Source organism: Mirounga leonina, unplaced genomic scaffold (genome assembly GCF_011800145.1).
Source record: "Mirounga leonina isolate KUSES-001 unplaced genomic scaffold, KU_Mleo_1.0 Mir_168, whole genome shotgun sequence".
Taxonomy (NCBI): Eukaryota; Metazoa; Chordata; class Mammalia; order Carnivora; family Phocidae; genus Mirounga; species Mirounga leonina.
The window spans coordinates 16,977,577-16,996,897 of record NW_023270426.1 but is presented as its reverse complement, the minus strand read 5'-3'; the positions used below and the strand labels follow the sequence as shown (position 1 = coordinate 16,996,897).

Genomic DNA, 19,321 nt, shown 5'->3' with positions numbered 1-19,321 from the left:
CTACTAACTGGTCTCCCTGCTTCCACCTTTGCCCCTTACAGTCTTGTCTTCATAGAGCAGCCAGAATGATCCTGGTTAAAACATAAAAGTCCAGGTCAGGCCACTCCTCTGGCTTCTCACCTCAGAGTAAGAGCCAAAGTCCTTCCTGTAGCTTACAGGGCCAACAGAGTCAGCTTGACTGCCCCCACATCTCTCTGGCCTTATCTATTGCTCCTAAGCATTTCACTTACACTACTCCAGCCATTTCTTCACTGTTCTTAGAACATGGCAAGCACACGCCTCCTCCCCGTGCCCTACACAGCACCTTTGTAGTTCTTGCTCCCACTGCCTGCAATGCAATTTCCCTAGATACTCACACAGATGCTCCCTTATCAGCTCAGGTCTTTGCTTAAATGTCACCTTAAGTGAGATCTTTCTCAATTCCCTTTTCAATTCCCTATGTTCCTGGAACATAGTAGATTCTTAGCAAATAATTAGTTGAATGAATGAGTTGGGGTTGAGGATGCCAGAGGTAGGCTGAGGATATATGAGGGATATAGTTGCCCTCTGGGCCTTACCTCCCCAGCGGGCTTAGGAAGTACGCCAGCAAAAACCAGTACAGCAAGGTGAGGAGGAAGATGATGGGAGACAGGGAGGCCGTGTGTATGTGTGTGTGTGTGTGTAGGGGAAGAGGTGCGTGGTGCTGCCCCTAGTGGCCTAGGGTCTGGGTAGAACAGACATAGGTCTGGGCCAGGCTCTGACAAAGGAGATAATAGGTTGTGCCCAGAAGCATGGGGTAGGAGTGGAAGGGGTGGGGTAGAGGGCACGTGGATGGGAATTACTCTGCCTGGGGATGTGTGGGCCAAAGCTTTGTTCTAAGGGAGGGGACGATGGGGGCAGTGGAGTTGGGCCTTGAAGAGTGAGTAGGAGTTTGCTGGATGGATAAGAAAGAATAAAGGCATTTTGAGTTTGAGAGAACATCTGAGAGGTATGCAAAGACAGGATGGTAAGGTGTAGCAGAGGAAGTGAGACCAAGCAGTCAGCAGCATGAGTCAGAGAGGCTTGAAATGCTAGGCCTACAACTGATAGATCAGGGACTCCATCCTGAGGGCTCTGGGGGCATTGAAGGGATCCATGGAACAAGGGAGTGGGAGAATGCTCCAGCTGCCCTGAAATAGACCCCAGAAATGGTTGGGAGGCAGAACCCCAGACACAGTGGTGGGTAGGATGTGATGGCTGGGGTGAGGGTGCAGATGATAGCCAAATCTCTGGTTTGAAGGCCTCTGAGGTAAGGACCTGAGAGAGGGGCAGGTTTGGGATCAGTAATAAGCGCTGGGTCCGGGCCAGGTGGGCTGGGGCCCTCAGAATTGGGGATCCTGGACCTGTGTCTCCTCCTGAGAGTCGGCCGCCCTGTCTCAGAACTGGGACCCTGGGTCACAGAAACCTTGTCACGCAGTCACTCGCTGCGCATCCCGGGATTAAGGCTAGCACAGGTAGCTGGTGGATCTACAGCGGCGGGTGGGAGTGGGGAGCCGAGTCTGCGAGTTTGAGCCTGGCCGAGCGGTGGGGGCCCGTCCCCGTGGCTCGGGTATTTATTTTTCCGCCTACTCCTGCGCCTACTGGCTTCCCCGGCTGCCCGTCATCCCTTCTGCGCCCGCCTAGGACGGGGTGGGGCCCGGACCGTGTCCGCGGGGCGAGGCGGGGTGGGAAGGAAAGGGCAGAGGCCTCCACCGGCCCCACCCGACTCCCGAGCGGCTTTAGGGGGCGAGAGGGAGAGGGTGCGCGCGTGCGTGCGTGTGTCCGTGTGTGCATGTGTGTGTGCATGCGCGCGCGCGGCACCGCAGCCCGGACACCCGGTCCGCTCCAGACCCGGCCTCCCTGCTCGCCGTCTGACCCCTCGCGGAGCAGAAGGAGACACGCGCGCGGCGGGGCACGAGGTCGTCCGCAGGACCCGGGCCCAGGACTCCAGCCCTCTCTCTCCTCGCCTCACTTCTCAGGGGACACCTGCCCGCCGCCCGGGCCTGGGCGCCCTCAGGGAGGGGAGGCGGCGGCGGGAGGAGCCTTTGGAAGGCGCCTCTCGGAACGACTTAAAGCAGGAACACGATGTCTACGAGAAGCAAGCAGAAATAAGCGCTGGGTCCGGGCCAGGTGGGCTGGGGCCCTCAGAATTGGGGATCCTGGACCTGTGTCTTCCTTACGAGATTATGTACACAACCCCTGAAAAAATGCAGAGTAAGCACGGATCACAGTATTCTTCAGGACAGGGCAGTTCTTACCAAGGGAGTGTGTAGAGACAGGGTCACAGTTCAAAAAGGTTTGTTTGTTTGTTTGTTTGTTTTTCCAGAGCTTGACATGACTGAGTCTAAATCTTGACAGTTGGAAATGTACAAGAACAGCCTTGACAAGTTAGTAAATGAGGAACAAGAAGGAGAGGTTGGCATATTAAACTCTACAACAGTAGTAATTAAATCAATGCGATCGTGTCAGTGGAATCGAGTCCAGGAACAGAGACTCTTAAAAAATATGAGAAGGTCCTAACACTAAGAAGTTAAATAAGCCTTGGAAAATGAGTGAAGGGTTTAGGGCAATTCACGCAAGAAGAACTCTTGGAGGGAGAAGACCGTCCTGTTCCCCACTGTTCAGTCAGTGCCCAAGAGCAAACACAAGAAATATTAGTCGAATGAATGCACATCACCGGTAATCAGAGGAAGGCAAATTAAAGCAAGTACGTGTCTTATTTTACTTATCGGATTGCCAAAAAAAAAAAAAAGATAATATCCTGTGTTGGCAAGAGCATGAAGGAAAAGGGTACTGTCGTGTGCTGATGGTAAGAGCGTGAACTGATAAGTCTTTTGTGGTTTGCGATAGTACAAAATTGAAAATAGCACAAACGTTCTTTAGTCGGGGCTCCCTAAATAAACCGGGACTGAGTAGATGAGGCTGCTTCCGGCCCGGAGCGCCCTGTGGAGAGCTTAGATCCGTGTGACCCGGAGTCCGGGACAGTTTGTTGCTGTGTGAACAGCTATAATTCACCAACTCTGATAACCATTTATATTTTTAATAAGTGCGAGTCTGTGCAGGCTTGTGCAACCGAGCCATGAAAGGCTCCAGATCACCCCACCACCCTGTAACCGCCAGGCCTCGGAGAAGGGGTTGTGTTTACCCTTGGCTTTGGCGATAGGAGCTAAGCGAAGGGTGCGGCCCCGGGCCCTCTTCCTTTCTCCCCACCCCCCCTTTCCCGCCTCGCCTTCTCTAATCTCCCACTGCCCCTCCCCGACACTCTCTAAGCGCGCCCCCTGCTGGGGAGAAAGGGGAAGGGGAAAGAAGAAGGGGTCGGGGTGAGAATACTTTAAGTGGGCAGGGGGCGGGAGAGGAGAGAGGGAGAAACCCGTGAGAACTCCGCCGCTGAGAAGGCCAGGAGGCAGATAACCCCCCCCCCCCCCCCCCCGCCACGGCAGTCCCGGTGATCTTCCCACGCTGCGCAATCCTTCCTGCAGCTGCTAGGGGCTGCCCTCGCTCTGCTGGTGGCCAGGCGGGACCTCTCCTGTCTGTGCTCACCTTAGTCATACCTGTGCACACACAGTTCCTCACCCTGAAGAGCAATTCCCTCCTCACCCCTTAGTTCTCTGCTCCTTCCCTGACTCCACCGAGGTCCGACCCCTTGGCGTGACATCACTTGTAGCACCCCAGACCTCACCTCCCTATTACTATAACTGCCCCTTGTGGATTACATCTGCCACCCATCTAGGCCGTGGCCTCCTTGAGGACAGCACAGCACCTGTGATGCCCACCAGTGCACCCGGTGCCTAGGACAGGCTTGGCACCTGAACAGAGGCACTGACATGTTCAAGGCCGAACAGAGGGAATTTATTAGAGAGGCAGGGGGCAAACACATATTTACATGGGCCGCGCCGGGGCATTAAAAGCAGAAGCGGGGACGGGAGGTTCCGGAAGCAGCTCAGACGAGTTCCACCTTGGCATTGGGGTACACCGCCACCACGTCGTAGCCCTCGGGTGGCTTGACGCGCGCCTTGGCGTGGCTCTCGCAGTAGAGCCGCTCGTCCAGAAAGAAGTAACCGCGCTGCTTAAGGTTCAGGCCGCAGTCGCTGCACATGAAGCACTCAGGGTGGTAGAGCTTGTCCCGCGCCTTGACGATGGTGCCCCTGATGGGGAGACCAGGAGAGGACTGCTTCAGGCGACTGACGGATTCGCGAGCACGCTCCCATCCAGGGCCTCGGGCGCGGCCGGGGGGAAGGCCGGGGTCGGGGTCGGGGAAGCAGGGGAGGGTACTCACACTATGCCGTGGCCGCAGCGCGTGCACTCGGGCAGTCCTTGCAGGCCACTCAGCGGAGCGCCCAGCTTGCTGGCCGTGGGCTTGAGGTTGCGGGGGCCGCTGGAGCCAGGCCGCTCCCCTGAAAGCCGGAGCGCAAGCGGCATGAGCCCGGTGCGGAGGTCAGAAAAGGGAACTTCACTTCTGCGCGGTGTGGGATGGACCCAGCTTCCGGGACCGCGAGCACTGCGACTGGGGACGAGGTTTGGAGGGGAAGGGGCCGCGACAGGGGTGGAGTGGGAATCGGGACACTGAGGCGCCGCGAGGGGTGTGGGACCGCTCGGGGGAGACGCGGCAGGGGTAGATGGCTGGGAGGCAGGACGTGGGGGAGGGGGGTCGCAAAGCGGCGGGGGCGGGGCGGGGCTCTCCAGGGCACCCGAGGGAGTGGTTAGGCAGGTGGGGCAAGGTGGCGGGAGTCTTACCGCCCTCCCCGGCCTCTAGCATGCCCTGCAAGTAGCGGAAGGAGCCTGACTGCTTGGGCTCCGCAGCCGAGGGCTCGGCCGGCTCCCGCAGCATCCTGTACACCTCTGAGCCCAGGTCCACGCCGCAGTCACGGCTCCGTGGGAGGCCTCTGGCTGTGTCCGCGCTGGGCAAAAGAGATGCACCAAGGGACACGGTTGTGGTACCAGCCTTCCCCCTGCCAGCACAGGGGTCTGGTGAGGTTTTCAGAATGAAACCAGCTGAGACCCAAAGATCAAGTGTCAGGGGTCAAGATGTGACCCAGGGAGATCTGAGAGATCTGGGATTAAGATGGGATCTGGGTGTGGCTTCGAAGGCCACTTCTCTGTACTACCTGTGAAGTGGAGACACATGCAGGGTGCTCATTTGGGTCAGTAAGGTAGCCTCATTGCTGCTGCCATTGTGATGGAATGGGAGGTGAGATGGCTGCCCATAAGGAGGTCCCAGGCCTGGCCTGCCATCTTCTAGCCCAATCCCGGTGGCTGAGGGCCTCCTGCTGGTCGCTGGACTGCCATCCTACGAGAGAGAGGGGCCCGAGGCACTGAGAAACCATCTGGGGTAGGGCTTCTGGCCATTCCTTATACATTCCATCCTTGCCCCGTTCTGCCAGGCCTTCTTGGATGTTGGCTGGTTACCCCTGCTCTGGCATCTCCGGGCTGTGGTGCCCAGCCAGGGAAGGGCTGAAACTTGGGCCTGGCTCAACCCCAGAAGAAATGAGAAATGTCCGTGGAAAGTCAGACACAAAAACCTAAGTGCCTGAGACTCAACCTTGGCACAGGAGCCATGGGGTGGTTCTGACCACCAGCGCCTGTGATGGACGGTGTTGGGGCACGACCATTCCAAGTAGCCTTTTAAGGCCAGCGTGACTGGAGCAGAGTGTGTGGCTTCCTTGCAGAGATGGTCCTGGTGCCAGGCCTTCTCACCTGCCAGAACTGTGCTGGGTATTGTCGGGGCCCATAGCTGGGAACATGAAAAAGAAAGCCCTGTCCTGCAGCCAGGAAGAGTCATTAATCACTGTGTGCCCAAAGCACACAATGGGGGTGGGGGGCAGACTGAGGTTCAAAGGCGTCATTGGGAGGTCAGCCCCTTTCAGGCCTGTACCTTTGCCTCCATTTCATGCTCTGCAGGGCGATATGCGTGGCCCTTCTACAGGCAAAGCAGATGGGGGGCAGTGGCTGGGCCAGGCCTTAAAGATCCCCACCCTACCACTCCATGGCCAGCCTGGTGCCCTTGGCTGAAACATTTGGGGAAATGCCTTGACCGTGTGTCCTCAGCTCAGGAGAAAAGGGAGGTATCTCCATGGGTATGGATCTGAATGGGGACTGGGGATCTTTGTCTCTGCAGAGTCCAAGGCTATGCTGCCCCTAGCTTGCAGGCACACACAGGCATGCACACTCTCACAAGAACTTTCACAGACAAACACATGCACAAAGACAGCACACAAGGTCTAGCCAGTCCACTGACATATACCTAATCATACATACACAGTCTCATATACTCAGAGCCAGTGCTGGTCACCCTGGGACCACCGTAATAGTAGCCTCCATGGCTGGGAGGAGGTTGGTGGCCAGAGCAGCCTGACTTTAGGATAAGGCACAAGAGTCCAGGACAGGAAGGTGGGTCTCAGCATCAACCTGGGAGGTGACATGCAAATTTCCTCTCTGCTCTACACTGGGGACGAGGAGACTAGGTGGTAGGGACAAGGTGTCTACTCTAAAGGGTAAGAGCCTGTATCGGACTCAGGCAGCCTCCAGCACTGGGGCACAGCGGAGCCTGCAGAGCTTTGTCCCGACTGCTGCTGCTTTTTCTGCAGCCTCTGAGCTGGGTGGGAGCTTGAGGAAAGGGCGGACCAGCCACTGAGTGGGGGTGGTGCCCCCATTTCCCCCACCTCAACAGACAAAGGGGAGGGTCTCCCACTGCCCAGGTGGGCCCCTATCAATGAGGCGATAGCAGTAGGAAAGCCCTCTTCCCCACTGGGCTGAACAAAAGCCTCTGAGAAACCCGATCACTTTTGCACATGTGTCTGCAGGGCAGACAGGCAGGCAAGGCTGGCCTGGCCTGTAATGGGGACCAGATGGGCCATGGGCTGTGGGGGCAGGGCTGGGCCTGGTACGGAGGAGGCTGGGACAGGAAGGGGAGTCAGAAGGTCCTGGCGAATGAGGCCCTCACTCACCCAGCAGGGTCATCAAAGCCACTGCCCCTCCCATGGCCACCCATGCAGCCGCCTCTCTCGGTCTGAACTCAGTGGTTAGGATACACATGGTGACCTCAGTCTCGGGTGAGTCCCACCTCTACCACCTCCCCGAATCTGTTTTTTCATCTGTTGAATGGGGATTGTAATGGTCTCTACATCCTAAGTTCCTTGTGGGGATAAAAATGAGACAGTTGCGTGTAAAGCACTGGGCATAGTGCCTGGCACACAGCAGATGCTTGTTGGATGAAGGGCTGTCATGGGCATTCCTGAGTTCCTATTCCTAGTCCTGGATGTCCCCCGCTCTGTGTGGTAGTGCACCTGGTGTCACGTGCTCCCCCCTCTCTGAGTATCTGCAGCTGTTGATTTGGTTGTTGAAGCCTCAGTGGGATAATCAGCAGAATGGGGTAACTGCCTGCTTGTTCATCAGCTCCCACGTGACTGTGGTCAGAATCTGGGACACTCGGGGCGCCTGGGTGGCTTAGCTGGTTAAGTATCTGCCTTTGGCTCAGGTCATGATCCCAGGGTTCCCCGCATCGGGCTCCCTGCTCTCGGGGAGCCTGCTTCTCCCTCTCCTCCCCGCTTGCGCCCGCGCTCTCTCTCTCTCTCTCAAATAAATAAATAAAATCTTAAAAAAAAAAAAAAAGCATCTTGGGCACTCAGCTTGGATGGAAGTGGGCACTAAGTCCAGAGGAGCGGGTGGTACCTCCGGGAGGCCAAACCCCAGCTCCCTGCAGGTCTGGAGGGGACAGGCTGAGTGTGCGAGGGCTGCCTGCTCTACCTGGCTTGCCTTAACCCATCGCCTGGTTCTCAGCTTAAATGCCATCCTCTCCAAGAAACCTTCCCTTATCATCATCCTTCCTCTGCCCCGGGCTGGACCAGATGCCCCTTGTGTTCCCACCTGAGTAAGGCCCGAGGGAAGAAGGGTCTCCTATGACCCTACATGACCTGCAGAACCTATTTGCATCGGGGGTGCATGTCAGGGTACCTTGTGCTGGTCTTAGGGCCAACTGTGGTTTTCTCCTCCTCTGATGTCTCTGGCTGGGCCCACCCACTCGCCGCTGCAGGCGGAGGGTGGGAGCACAGTGGGGACAATGGGCCCTGTGTCTGTGTTCCTGAGGACACAGCCCTGCGGGGGCTGGGTGGGGGTGTTTCTGTCGCCACCCATGGAGTTCATGACTTTTTTTTTTTTTTAGATTTTTATTATTTTTTTTATTTATTCATGAGAGACAGAGAGAGAGACAGAGGCAGAGGGAGAAGCAGGCTCCCCGCAGAGCAGGGAGCCCGATGCGGGACTCGATCCCAGGACCCTGGGATCATGACCTGAGCCGAAGGCAGACGCTTAACCGACTGAGCCACCCAGGCGTCCCGAGTTCATGACTTTTAAGTCCAAGAGGGGGATGGCAGCTGAGGGGCAGCCCCCTCAGCTTAGAGAAAATCCCTCTGACTCCAGCCTGAGCCACTGGCAGCCTGGCCATTGAGGAGGTCAGTAAGGGAAGGTGTTGGGGGCAGGGGCCGCTGCTCTCCAGCCCCCCCGCCCCCAGGCGCCCTGGCCCTGAGCCTCTCCTGAAGGACAGAATAGAGCTGAGATTCAAAGTCCAAAACTCCTGCGCTCGTGCCCTGTCCATCCTGCTCTCACATGGGACATCTGGCCTCACATAGGTGCTGGGGCCTGCACAAGGCTGCTGCCTGCCGCCTGGCTGATTTGTCAACCCCTGCTCACCCCTGGCCCCTTGGACCAGGGCAAGCTCTGGAGACACAAGTGTGGCCACAAATCTCTGCAGGAACAGCTGAGGTCCTGGACAGTGGAAACCAAGAGACTGTCTGTGGTTCTGCCCCATCACCTCATCCCTTGCTTCTGCCCTCCCACCCTCGGAGCTTTCTTTTTTCTGAACCTATGATGCACAATCTCACTTCTGAGCCTTTGCATGTGATTCCTTGCACACTTCCCTTCTCCACGCCTCTTTGCTGGCCTTATTCTTCCTAGTCCTGCAGGTCTTGGCTTGGATTCTCCCTCCTCCAGGAAGTCCTCTCTGAACCTTTAGGTGAATCATGTGCCTACTCTGGACTCCTTTGGCCCCTGGCTTCTGCCATTCCAGAGTTGCTAAGTGCCTCTTCCTTTTCATAACGGGCACTCCCTGGCATGTAGTAAGCATCTGGCCTCTGAGATTCCAGCAAAAGCAAGGTAGGGAACAAATATCAGAACAAGAGGATTGGGATAAATGGTGAGGGAGATGGCCTTCTATACAGTGAAGCCTCCATGGTGAGAGAGTAGACACAAGCAGGCCTAGAAGGCCATGGCCCCACATGCTGAGTCCCACAGCTCTGGCTCCATCATAGACCAGTCCAATCTCCACCTTGTCCAAACTCTCTAGCCCAGAGATGTTGAGCTGGCTCTGGATACTTCAGCCCTGCCCACTTGGCTACCCCTCACGTCCATGGCAAAACGAGGCCCTAGAGCAGCTTCTTCCCGCCGCCCTCCCACATTTGAGGACAGTATCATAGTTGTGACTCCTGTCATACATGGCAAGGTGACAGTGGCCTGAGGTCTGCTGGGTGCAATCACAGGATGGCCAGGAGAAAACTTCAGCCTTAGATAGAGCAAGGAATTGCCTTATATTCTAAGGTCAGCCTTGAGGCCCAAGTTTGGCTTTAGCCAGGTGGGTGTCCATGGCTAAGATGAGACAGAAGAGAGTACCCAAACAGTCTGAGGTCACTCCACAGCCTACAGTTTCCCCCCAGCCAGACCCCAAGCCCGGTGACTTCCTCTTGGTCTGGCATCACTAAGCACCAGAGTGAAACCTAGCCAGGCGGGTGGTAGCCCTGAGCCAAGGCCTAGCCCCGTTCCTGCCCGCTCTAAGTACCTTTATCTCAGAATCTAGGACTGCCTAGGGTACAGACAGAGCCCCCAGCAGATGCTCATCACCTGGGGAGCACAAGATGGGGCATGGACATGGACCAGAGAAGTCTGCTGCTTCAGTCTCTGGCCTGGGCATCCAAAAGCCAGACAGCAAGACATCTAGTGCAATTAAACCCATGGACCAGGCCTGGCCCCTCTGCCCTGGGCTTGCTCTGACAGGCCAGGCCTGGTGGTGTCCATACATACCTGGGCCTCATGGTCAGTGTGGATCCTTTGTGTCTGAGCCTTGCTGTCCTCTGGGGCACCAGGCCAGCTCCTGCCTTCAGGTCTGTGACAGGAATTAGGACGGTCAGATAGGTCTGCTTACTGTGCCTACCATGACTGGGACCAGGACCAAGAGGGGCTGCACTCTGCGCCCAGAGCCACCCAGGACCAGGCCTGGCACTCTGCATGGCAGAGGACCCCACTGCCGCACTTGCCCCTGCACCAGAATGGTGGCCATTGTGGGCAAGGAGACAGAACTCTAGATCTGCCACCTGCCTAGGGCAAGGCTGTGTGTTCCAGCCCCACCAGCTGCTCCATGCCTCTCTGGTCTCATTCCCAGACAGGATATAACAGAAGCCCTCCGCTTCCCCACTTTTTCACCCTCTCCGTGGCCTCAGCAACGGGAAGGCGAGCCCATAGCAGGGTGCGTCAGGCCTCACACATTGATCAGTGAGGAGCCCATCTGCTTATCCTCTTCCATCCACAGCCTCTGGCCTGGCCTGGAGGTCAGGCATCCATGGGCTCTGGGGGAGGTGACATAAAGGCTTTGAGGGGTGCTCCTCCCCTCTTGCTGCCGGCAGAGTCATCACCAATGTCTGCCCAGCCCAGATGGGAAACAGGCCATTAGGAAATTCCTGCTTCACCATAGAAACCAAAAGCCAAACACCACTCAGGAGGGAGAAAAACATCATAAACCTGCCATAAGCCGGGCAGGCGGGGCAGGCAGGGCAGGCGGGACTGAGAGGCTATGGGCCTGGGGCCCAGTCCTGCCATTCGGTAGCCCTGTGAGGAGGCAAGCCATAGGGTGCACAGACCCTGGACTGACAGGTGGGTGTGAAGTGAGGCTGGTTAGATGGTTAGACGGAAGGGGAATAATGTCCCCATTCACCTCAAAAGGCTTCCTGGGGCTTTCCAAGAACTCATCACTGGGCCAGCAGCTCAACACGGCCTCTCTCTCCCCAACTCACTGAAGGATTTTTAACTATCTGTCTACACCTGTAGACCACACTCACTCTACACTTCCACACCGTGGCCCATTCCTTAACCCAGTACAGACTAGCCTCTCTCCTCCAGAGCCTTCCACAGGCCTGTGCGACCAAGCTCTGCTGCCCAAGGGCAACACCATCCCCATTGGTGCCTGGCCCCAGCCCTCTCAGCCAGGCTCCCAGGGACTGCCCTAACTCACAGCTCCACCTATGGCCTCCGCCCACTCGGAACTCTGCTGAGATCAGTCTAGGACATCTCATGTGGTTAAGACGGCCTTATACTTCCCTGAAGCTCTGCCCAGAAGAGAAGTACAAGCCTGTGGTCTGGAGGTCAGAGTGCACAAAGTACCCAGAGCAAAGAGCGCGGCCCAAGGCAGCAGATCAGAATGAAGGGCTTATTTAATCTCCATCCCTAGGCCTTCACTTCAGGCCTGAGAGGTGCTAACATCTACCATCTTTTTTTTTTTTTTTTAAGATTTTATTTATTTATTTGACAGAGAGAGAGACAGCGAGAGAGGGAACACAAGCAGGGAAGAGGGAGAAGCAGGCTTCCCGCCGAGCAGGGAGCCGGATGCTGGGCTCAATCCCAGGACCCTGGGATCATAACCTGAGCCAAAGGCAGACGCTTAATGACTGAGCCACCCAGGCGCCCAACATCTACCATCTTTAAGCAAAATGACAGCCCAAGGATGGGCCATGTAACTGCATCTTGTAACATACACAATGGGCAAAACAGACCCCACCAGAAGCCCAAGGTTGGAGCTGATGCCAGGAAGGTTCTGGGCCTACAGAAATGCCCACAAAGTATGGGTTAGCTTGGATTGTTAGATAACTGGCTCCAAGTTCTAGACAAAATAAGCATAGCAGGGAAGCTGGGCCCTTCCTTCACTTTTCATCCTGTGGAGAAGTCCGTGGAGGATTAGAGCCCTCTATACATAAGAGGGCAGGTAGGGAACTGGTCTGGATAGAGTTCTGGGGGTGGGGGCACAGAATAGCTCTCTCCAGTCAGCTCACCAGGCTGATCTTCCACAGAAACCACGTTGAAGAGGTCTTTGGAGCATAGGTCCTGGCATAGCAGGTAGGACAGAAAGCAGGGTCAGAGGCCTTGCTGGTGAGAGGTGATCAGGAGAAGAAATGCTGGCCCAGGGGGTCAAGGTGGCCTTCATGTCTTGATCTCCCAGAATCTGCATGTGTGAGAACTGGGAATGGGGGCTGGAAGACAGGACCCCAGCTTTTCACCCTGAGCAGACCTGGTACATCATAAGCATCCAATCTCCCAATCCTAAAATGGTCCCATTTTGGAGTTAAGGAAACTGAGAGCTTGGAGATTAAATCACTTGCTGGGGGATAACACAGTTCTCAAGTGCAGAGCTGGGACTTGAACCCAGATCTGTGATAGTAGAGAATGTGCTCTCACCTGCTCCATGGCCAGGCAGCATTTGGGGGCAGAGTAGAACAGGTCAGGGGAAGCCTGGCTCCATCCATGCTTGGCTTGGAACAAATGACCAGGAAAGGAAGGAAGGAAGGAAGGAAGGAGGGAGGACCTCCACCCTGCCCCCATCCTGCTACCCTCCCCTGACATTATTCCCTCTGGGAACCTCCTGACTCAGGCTCCCTACAAGCCCCTGCTGCCACCCCCACCCCACTACTACCAGGGCTTCCCTTCTTTAGCCATGCAAAATCAAGGCCGGAGGTGAGTCAGGGCCCAGGAAACCAGCCAAGTGGGGCGGCCACAGAGGCCACTCGTGGGCAGAGCAGTGCTGATGTTTCCCCCAGCCAGACTGTACCTCAGTCTGGGAGAGGGTGAAGAATGTGATCCTGTTTGGTGGAGAAGGAAACCCAGGCTCACAGAGGTCATCCGGTGTACCTAAGACCCCACAGAGTCTGGATTACACCCAGCTCTGCTGAACTCCCAGGCCAGGGCCCACTCCCTTTGGAGTTGCACTCAGCTCCAAGAGCACAGTCAGGGGTCCTGACCCCAACCCGGACCCAGACCCGGGCCAGACACACGTGGAGGCTATCTCAGAAGCCTTGCTAACATGTTTGATGGCTCCCAGCCCTGCCAGCTCTAACGCATAGTTAGCCGTGTTGTGGTTTGAGGAGGCTTTGCCGACACGCGTCCACAGGGGAATCATGGAAAGTCCCTGTTAACAGTGAACGTGGCAGAGCTGAGCAGTTATGTCTGACTTCCCTGGATCCAAGCAAGACGGGGGGGAAGGGAGATCCCACTCAGCCAGGACCTGGCCAACTGCCTTTAGAGCTGAACAAAGACCCAGGGCCTGACTAGGGCTGCAGAAGCCTCAGGTGCACCTTCCATCCTAGACCATTTATAAGGCACACATGGGGCTTGGGGATCCCCAATCCTCCCCTTCATGTAGGCTGTATGGCATGATACAGGCCATAGCATCCAGATTTACCCAGGGCAGAGGCACGGCCCGTAGCGGGGCCAGCCGAGGCAGGACAGCCGTGGGGTGGCAGGAATGGTCGGCAGCCACTCCTAGGAGTGAGAGAGACCCGAGGACAAGTTTTGCTTCCCCACTCCCTTGCTGTGTGACTTTAGGCACCTGCTAACTGTTCTGAGCCTCAGCTATCTCATCTGTAATACAGGGACCATACCAGGAGACTGAAATCACCCCGCCCCCCGCCCCCCCTCACCCCGGCCCAGCCTGCCCTGTGCGTACCTGCTTACAGAGAGTGTGAGGTGGTCATGGCAGCCCTTGATGCGGTTCTGCGCCTCCAGGTGCGTCATGAGCTCTGTGCTTTCCCCATTGATGGCCTGGATCAGGTCTCCGGGGCACAGGGCGGCCAGTGCGGCCTTGCTGCCGGCGTGAACCTGTAGAGGACAAGCCAGAGGCCTGGACGTCAGTCATTATGTGGCCTTGCTGCAGTCTCTGCCCTGGACCCCCTCCAACCTCAGAACCTGGGCTGTGCGGCCCTCCTGCCCACACGACCTGGGCGGGGGACCAGCCCAGAGACCGGTTGAGTCCCCAAGTGGTCTTACCACAGCCTCTGCTCTAAACATCCCCAGTTCCAGCCCCTGAAGCACTGCTAGGGTGTGAGGGCGTATAAGAGGGGCTTCTTTGGGACTGGGACAAGTGGGATGTCACTCTTGTTGCCTGCATATGTGCCGAAGGACATGCAAGGGACACACGGGGACACATGTGCTCCAGATACATACAAAGCAGGGACATGTCACAAATACCCTCCATAGACAGGGCCCTACCCAGACATACTGCACAGCAGCCCCTTGGCCTGATATTTCCTTGTCTCCCTACTTGTTTCCTTTCATCCCTACTCCCCACCCCACATTCACCTCCACCTCCCCACACTCCATCCCGACCAACCGAATATCCAGGGGTTACCGACAGCCCCGGATAGTTCTCACCTCCACGCTTCTGCAGATGCTCTTCTCTCGACCTGCAACACTCTTCCTTTTGACCTCAAACCCTAAGTACCAGCTTACTCCTCCTCACCTTCATGCCTTAGCAGACAGGCCAGTCCCCTAGGAGCCTCTTCTCTGGGCTCTCACAGTACTCTGTGCACCCCATTTACCACTTTGCTCCCCTAACATTGTTAGAGCTTCGTTCTGGGTCTGTGTCATCACGTCCCCAGCAAGTCCAGGACCACGTACTTCCAGCTGCCCACTTGTGCTCCTGAGTCACAATTTTACCCCCACTTCCTCTGCAGGACAGACACTCTCTCAGGCCACCCCGGTGCTACTATTGATTAAAGGCAAATGGTGTCCAGATCTGGAGCTTCTTACAATGTTGGTCCCTGGATGAGGACCACATGAGGTTGCGGATAGGCGAACAGGGAGGCCTGAGAAGGGGGCCCAGGGGTGTTCAGGCAACAGGGCACCCTTCGCCCTCTCCCTGGTCTCCACACAGACTTTGGAAAGAGACTTTAGGCACCCTCATTAAAAAAAAATTTTTTTTAAGTAATTTCTATGCCTGATGTGGGGCTCAAACTCATAACCCTGAGATTAAGAGTCACATGCTCTACCAACTGAACCAGCCAGGGCCCTGTAGGTGCCCTCATTCCTACCCAGCCTCCCCAGTGGTGCCCTCAACAGCTTCCAGTGACCCCGTTCCTACTGCTGGAGTTGAGAGCTCCTGGAAGCCCAGCTAGGCTCAGCTTATCCAGTTTTCAGTAGTGAGTGGACAAAGCCGAGGTGCTGGCAGCTCCTTGGCTGGAGTCCTGGTGTGGGCAGTGCCTAAGCTGACCCGCCCTGAAATAGGCTGCCCCAAGGAATGTTTTTCTGGAGCATGACCCCCTCAGCCAATAGCCCATGAATGCTTATCCACAGGGCCTGGGCACCCGCACAAGCCTGTCATCCTGGGGGAAGGACCCACTGGGCATTATCCCACCCTCCACTCAAGGCCCAGCTCCAGGCCCCTCTCCTTCATGGACACATGCTCTGTGACATGGCCTGGGCTCTGTGCTTTACCCATAACTAGTTCATGGCAACCTTTCAACCACTGATGAGACAGAGGCTGTTCTCATTCCTAGAGATGAAGTAAGGGAGGCCTGGGGGAAGGGACACCTTGCCCCAGTCCCCACGCTGGAGAGCAGTCTTTTTCTTCAGGGGGGCGGCTAGCTGCAGGATGACTCAGCCAGTACAAGGGGTGCATTCAGGACCCTGTGGGTGGAGGAAGTTCTTGAAAGCTGGGGTGGCTGGGACTCTGCCAGCTCCACTAGCTCGAGGAGTTCTGGTCAGAGAGGGCATGAGGCCAGGAAACCGTGACTCTCCCAACTGCCTTTATATGCATTGTCTCATGAATCCTCCAGGATTGGGTGAGGTGAGGAAACCGAGGTCCAGAGAAGTGCAGAAGGATGCTCAATTGATAAATGGCAGAGTTAGGATTTCATTCCAAGGCAACCGGTTCCAAGTCTTATCCACTAACCACTGTGTGATTTTCTGCAGAAAGGGAGTGAGGGGAGAGAGCATCCCAGGGGAGAGAGAGTGTCGCAGGTAAAAAGATCAGCATGTATAATGGCTCATCTGGGAGAGAATAAAAGCAGTCTTCTGGGGTTGAAGCATCATTAGTGAGAAGAGAGCAGAAGGAAAGTCAGAGAAGAAGCAGGGACCAGACCTGCGGGCCTTGTAGGCCCAGGTGAGAAGCTGGCATTTCTCCTGGGTGGTTGGGAACTATGGAGGGTTCTAAGCAGTTTAACTCAGGCCTCTCCCTCTGGCTGCTGACTGCAGGATAAATAGACAGAAGGAAGGGAGAGGGGTACAGCGAGGTCAGCTGGGAGGCTGGGGCACGAACCAGCCCCCTCACCTGCAGCAGCTACATTCCCGGCCCCTGCTCCACTCTGCCCAGCCTAGACACTGTGGCAGACTGGGAGTCACAGAGTCTGGGGCCGTATTGTCCCATACGGTCACAGCAAGTGCCAGACAGGCCTGGGTTCCTGTCCCTGTTCTGCTTCTCTGGATACACCACCTTGGCCTCTCTGAGCCTTAGTGTCCCCAACTATAATGTGAGGCCAGAGGGAGTCCTTACCGGTCAGGACTCTCAGAGGACTACCTGAGACAATCAGGGTAAAAAGTCCCCACAATGGGTTGAGCACATGGTGGTGCTCACTCCAGGCGCTGGTTGCAGGGGAGCTGGTACCAACACCCATTGGGGTGGGGCCTGGAATGCCACGGATGCTCAGCCAGGGCCAGCAATCACCGTAGTTCATAGGAGAAGAAGCCCGGGGCAGTGTTCTTGGGGGCTCTCTGAGGCTTCATGGGCTGAGGTTGTAAGGCCCCAGCTCCACCAGGCAGCCAGCCTTCTCCCTGTCTGAGTGTGGCTGTCACCGCAGTGGGGTGGGCAGGGGGAGGCCCTGGAAGCATGGAAAAGGTTGGGTCTCGAGCCCCCTTGGTAAAAACACTCCCACATATCATCTGCCCTTGAGGTACCTGCTGGGCAAGCTGTGGCCTGTGTCTCCCAGCCGCATACGTCTTCCCAGATCCCACCCAAATCCAGGCTCAGGCATCCTGGTTCCTTGGGCCTGAGCTGCTGCCGCAAGACTCTGGGGGACAAGGGGTGGTTCTTTCTGGCAAACCTTCTCCCAGCCTGCCTGCCTGCCTGCCTGCCAGGAGCCTGCATCCCGGTCAGCTCCAAACAAGGCCGCCGGTGGCTGCCACTGTGACGTGTGGAGGCCTTTTCTCCACGGGCAGGCAGCCGCGTGGGCAACAGATGTGTCTGCTCCCTGCCGCCTGTGGCCGTCAGCCGCCGCCACTGAGCCTGTCAGCGGCCTCACGCCCAGGGTGCCTGGACTGCTGGCCGGCACAGCACCCCCACCAGCCCGCCCTGGCGGACACACAGCAAGGCATACATGCACACATGCACGCGCACACACACACACACGCACACATGCACACACACAGCCGTCTCCCTCAGGGAAGTGGGAGATGAAAGGCTCCCGGATGTGTTAAAGGCCCACCTCACTCAGCCCCAGGAACCTGGTGGCCATGGGTAAGGGCAAATGTGGGAAGCCTCCCAGGACAGCTGGGCCTGCCTGTCACCCTGGCCCCCAGAAATGGGATTCCATGATTCTCCGCTCCACCGGGTGCCCACCCCCTCCCAAGCAGTGGAAAGAAGGCTCTGAAAGGCCAGCCAGCTTGGTGCAGACTCCACGGAGAGGTGGCAGTACAGTCGGGGAAGGTGGTTCTCAGTTCTCCTGACTCAGGCCCCCGAAGGCAGCCTGTGTGGGGATAAAGGATGGCCCTCAAACGCCCCCAGGGCCCCTCTGCTCTTTCCTCCAGAGTGAGAGCTTTGTCCCCTGGTTCTGGGATCCCCAAAGGCAGAGTCTGACTCCCCTGTTTTAGCCCTTCAAACTAAGGGACCCTGAGGCGGGGCCAGGATCCTGTCTCCCTGAGACTGGGCACCCCTTCTGACAGGGCCTGAATCCCTTCCTCAGCTCCTCTGTCCTCCTCAGATTAGCCACCACCCAGGGCTGTGCCCACTCCTCTCTCTCCTCTGTCCTAAGCCTGGGGCAATGCATGGCCCTGGGAACCGGAGGAACTGGGCTGAGGCTATAGTGGCCCCTGGCCTTGTGTGGTCTTGTGGGGAGGGGGTCTCACAACCTCACAGTCAAGTCTCCCCATCCCCTGGAAGCCCAAAATTCCTCTTGGTCACTTCCCCTTAGGACGATTGAGGTCATAGATGAGAGTCTAACCAGAACTAGAGTGAGGAAGTGGATGGCTCTTCTTTTCACATTCAGAGAGGACCCCAGACCTCCCTGGGGTCACCCAGCTCTACTGGCAGGGACCTTTGATAGGAGAAGGGGCTCTCAGTCATTTTGCCCCAAATGCTCAGGCTGGGTTCAGTTTAAGCAGCAGTGTTTCTGGGCCTCTGTAGATCTGTCCAGACCCCTGGCCCAGTGCACTCCTTCCCGGGCCTGCAGCAACTCCCCCAAAATGAGACCAGCAGGGAGGCTGGTGTGTGAACTGGGGTGGGGGGGGGCGGATCCTTCAAGGGATAGGGCAGGCAGGCCCCGCGCAGGGAGGGAGGGGGTTGGGGCCGCACTGCCCTGCCTGGAAGCCTCCAGAGCCCGTGTGTCGCACTGGCCAGTCCTTGGCTTTCGAACGTCAGGGACGTCGGGGATCCGGGTCTCGGATGGACCGCGAGGACAGGGTCTCAGATCGAAGACCTCCCCGCCGCCCCGGGGCCGCCGGACTCACCCGCGAGATGGTGAGGGGTGCGCTGAAGTCCCGGCCGCCTACTAGGCGGAAGCCCCAGGGCGAAGGGCCGCGCAGCGTCACGGAGTGGGGCATCGCGGGCGGGAGCCGCAGCCGGAGCCTGAGCCGGACACTGAGGAGCCGGAGCCGCCGCCGCCGCCGCCGCCGCCGCCGCCGCCTCAGCCTGGACGCCGCGCCCCGCCCCCGGGCCGCCCGCCCCCGTACCCCCCTCCACCCGGCCCCCGCCCCCGCTCCCCTAGCGCCCGGATTGGCCCCGCGGCCGGCCCGCCCCGCCCACTTCGGGGGGCTCTGAGGACCCGCCCCTCGGCCCGCGCGTCTGGAGCCCGGCACCCCCCGCCGCGGTCGCGGAGACCCCGGGACCAGGACAGCCCCGACGTCGGGATCCTGCCCTGGCCTCGCCCTGAGGGCCTGGACCCTTTCGGGCACAGGCCCTTTGAAGTCCCATCTACCCGGCGGCGCTCCAGCCTGAGGAGGGATGGGGGGCGGCCCAGATGCGGGATGGGGCCTGCCTTGCCCCGAAAACTCCTCAAGGTCCTGGCAGGCCGACCTGCCTCCTTACCCC

The 19,321-nt window shown here is 57.6% G+C and overlaps 1 protein-coding gene across 4 annotated transcripts; it reads right to left on the bottom strand.

Moving 5' to 3' along the window:
• Window positions 1-3,824: 3,824 nt before the first annotated feature.
• PDLIM4 (PDZ and LIM domain 4) lies at window positions 3,825-18,917 on the bottom strand. Of its 4 annotated transcripts, XM_035014089.1 has the most exons (8): window positions 18,742-18,917; window positions 13,751-13,902; window positions 10,524-10,607; window positions 10,066-10,147; window positions 5,103-5,284; window positions 4,732-4,895; window positions 4,274-4,391; window positions 3,825-4,142 (listed from the first exon to the last, which is right to left on the bottom strand). In XM_035014089.1, exons 1-8 carry the CDS (start codon window positions 18,832-18,834, stop codon window positions 3,938-3,940), a joined length of 1,080 nt encoding a protein of 359 aa, XP_034869980.1. In that variant the 5' UTR covers window positions 18,835-18,917; the 3' UTR covers window positions 3,825-3,937. The 4 variants fall into 4 exon arrangements, with proteins under 4 accessions (XP_034869980.1, XP_034869982.1, XP_034869983.1 ...); XM_035014091.1 differs by lacking the exon at window positions 10,524-10,607; XM_035014092.1 differs by lacking the exons at window positions 13,751-13,902; window positions 18,742-18,917 and adding an exon at window positions 12,487-12,569.
• Between the last annotated feature and the right edge of the window lie 404 nt (window positions 18,918-19,321).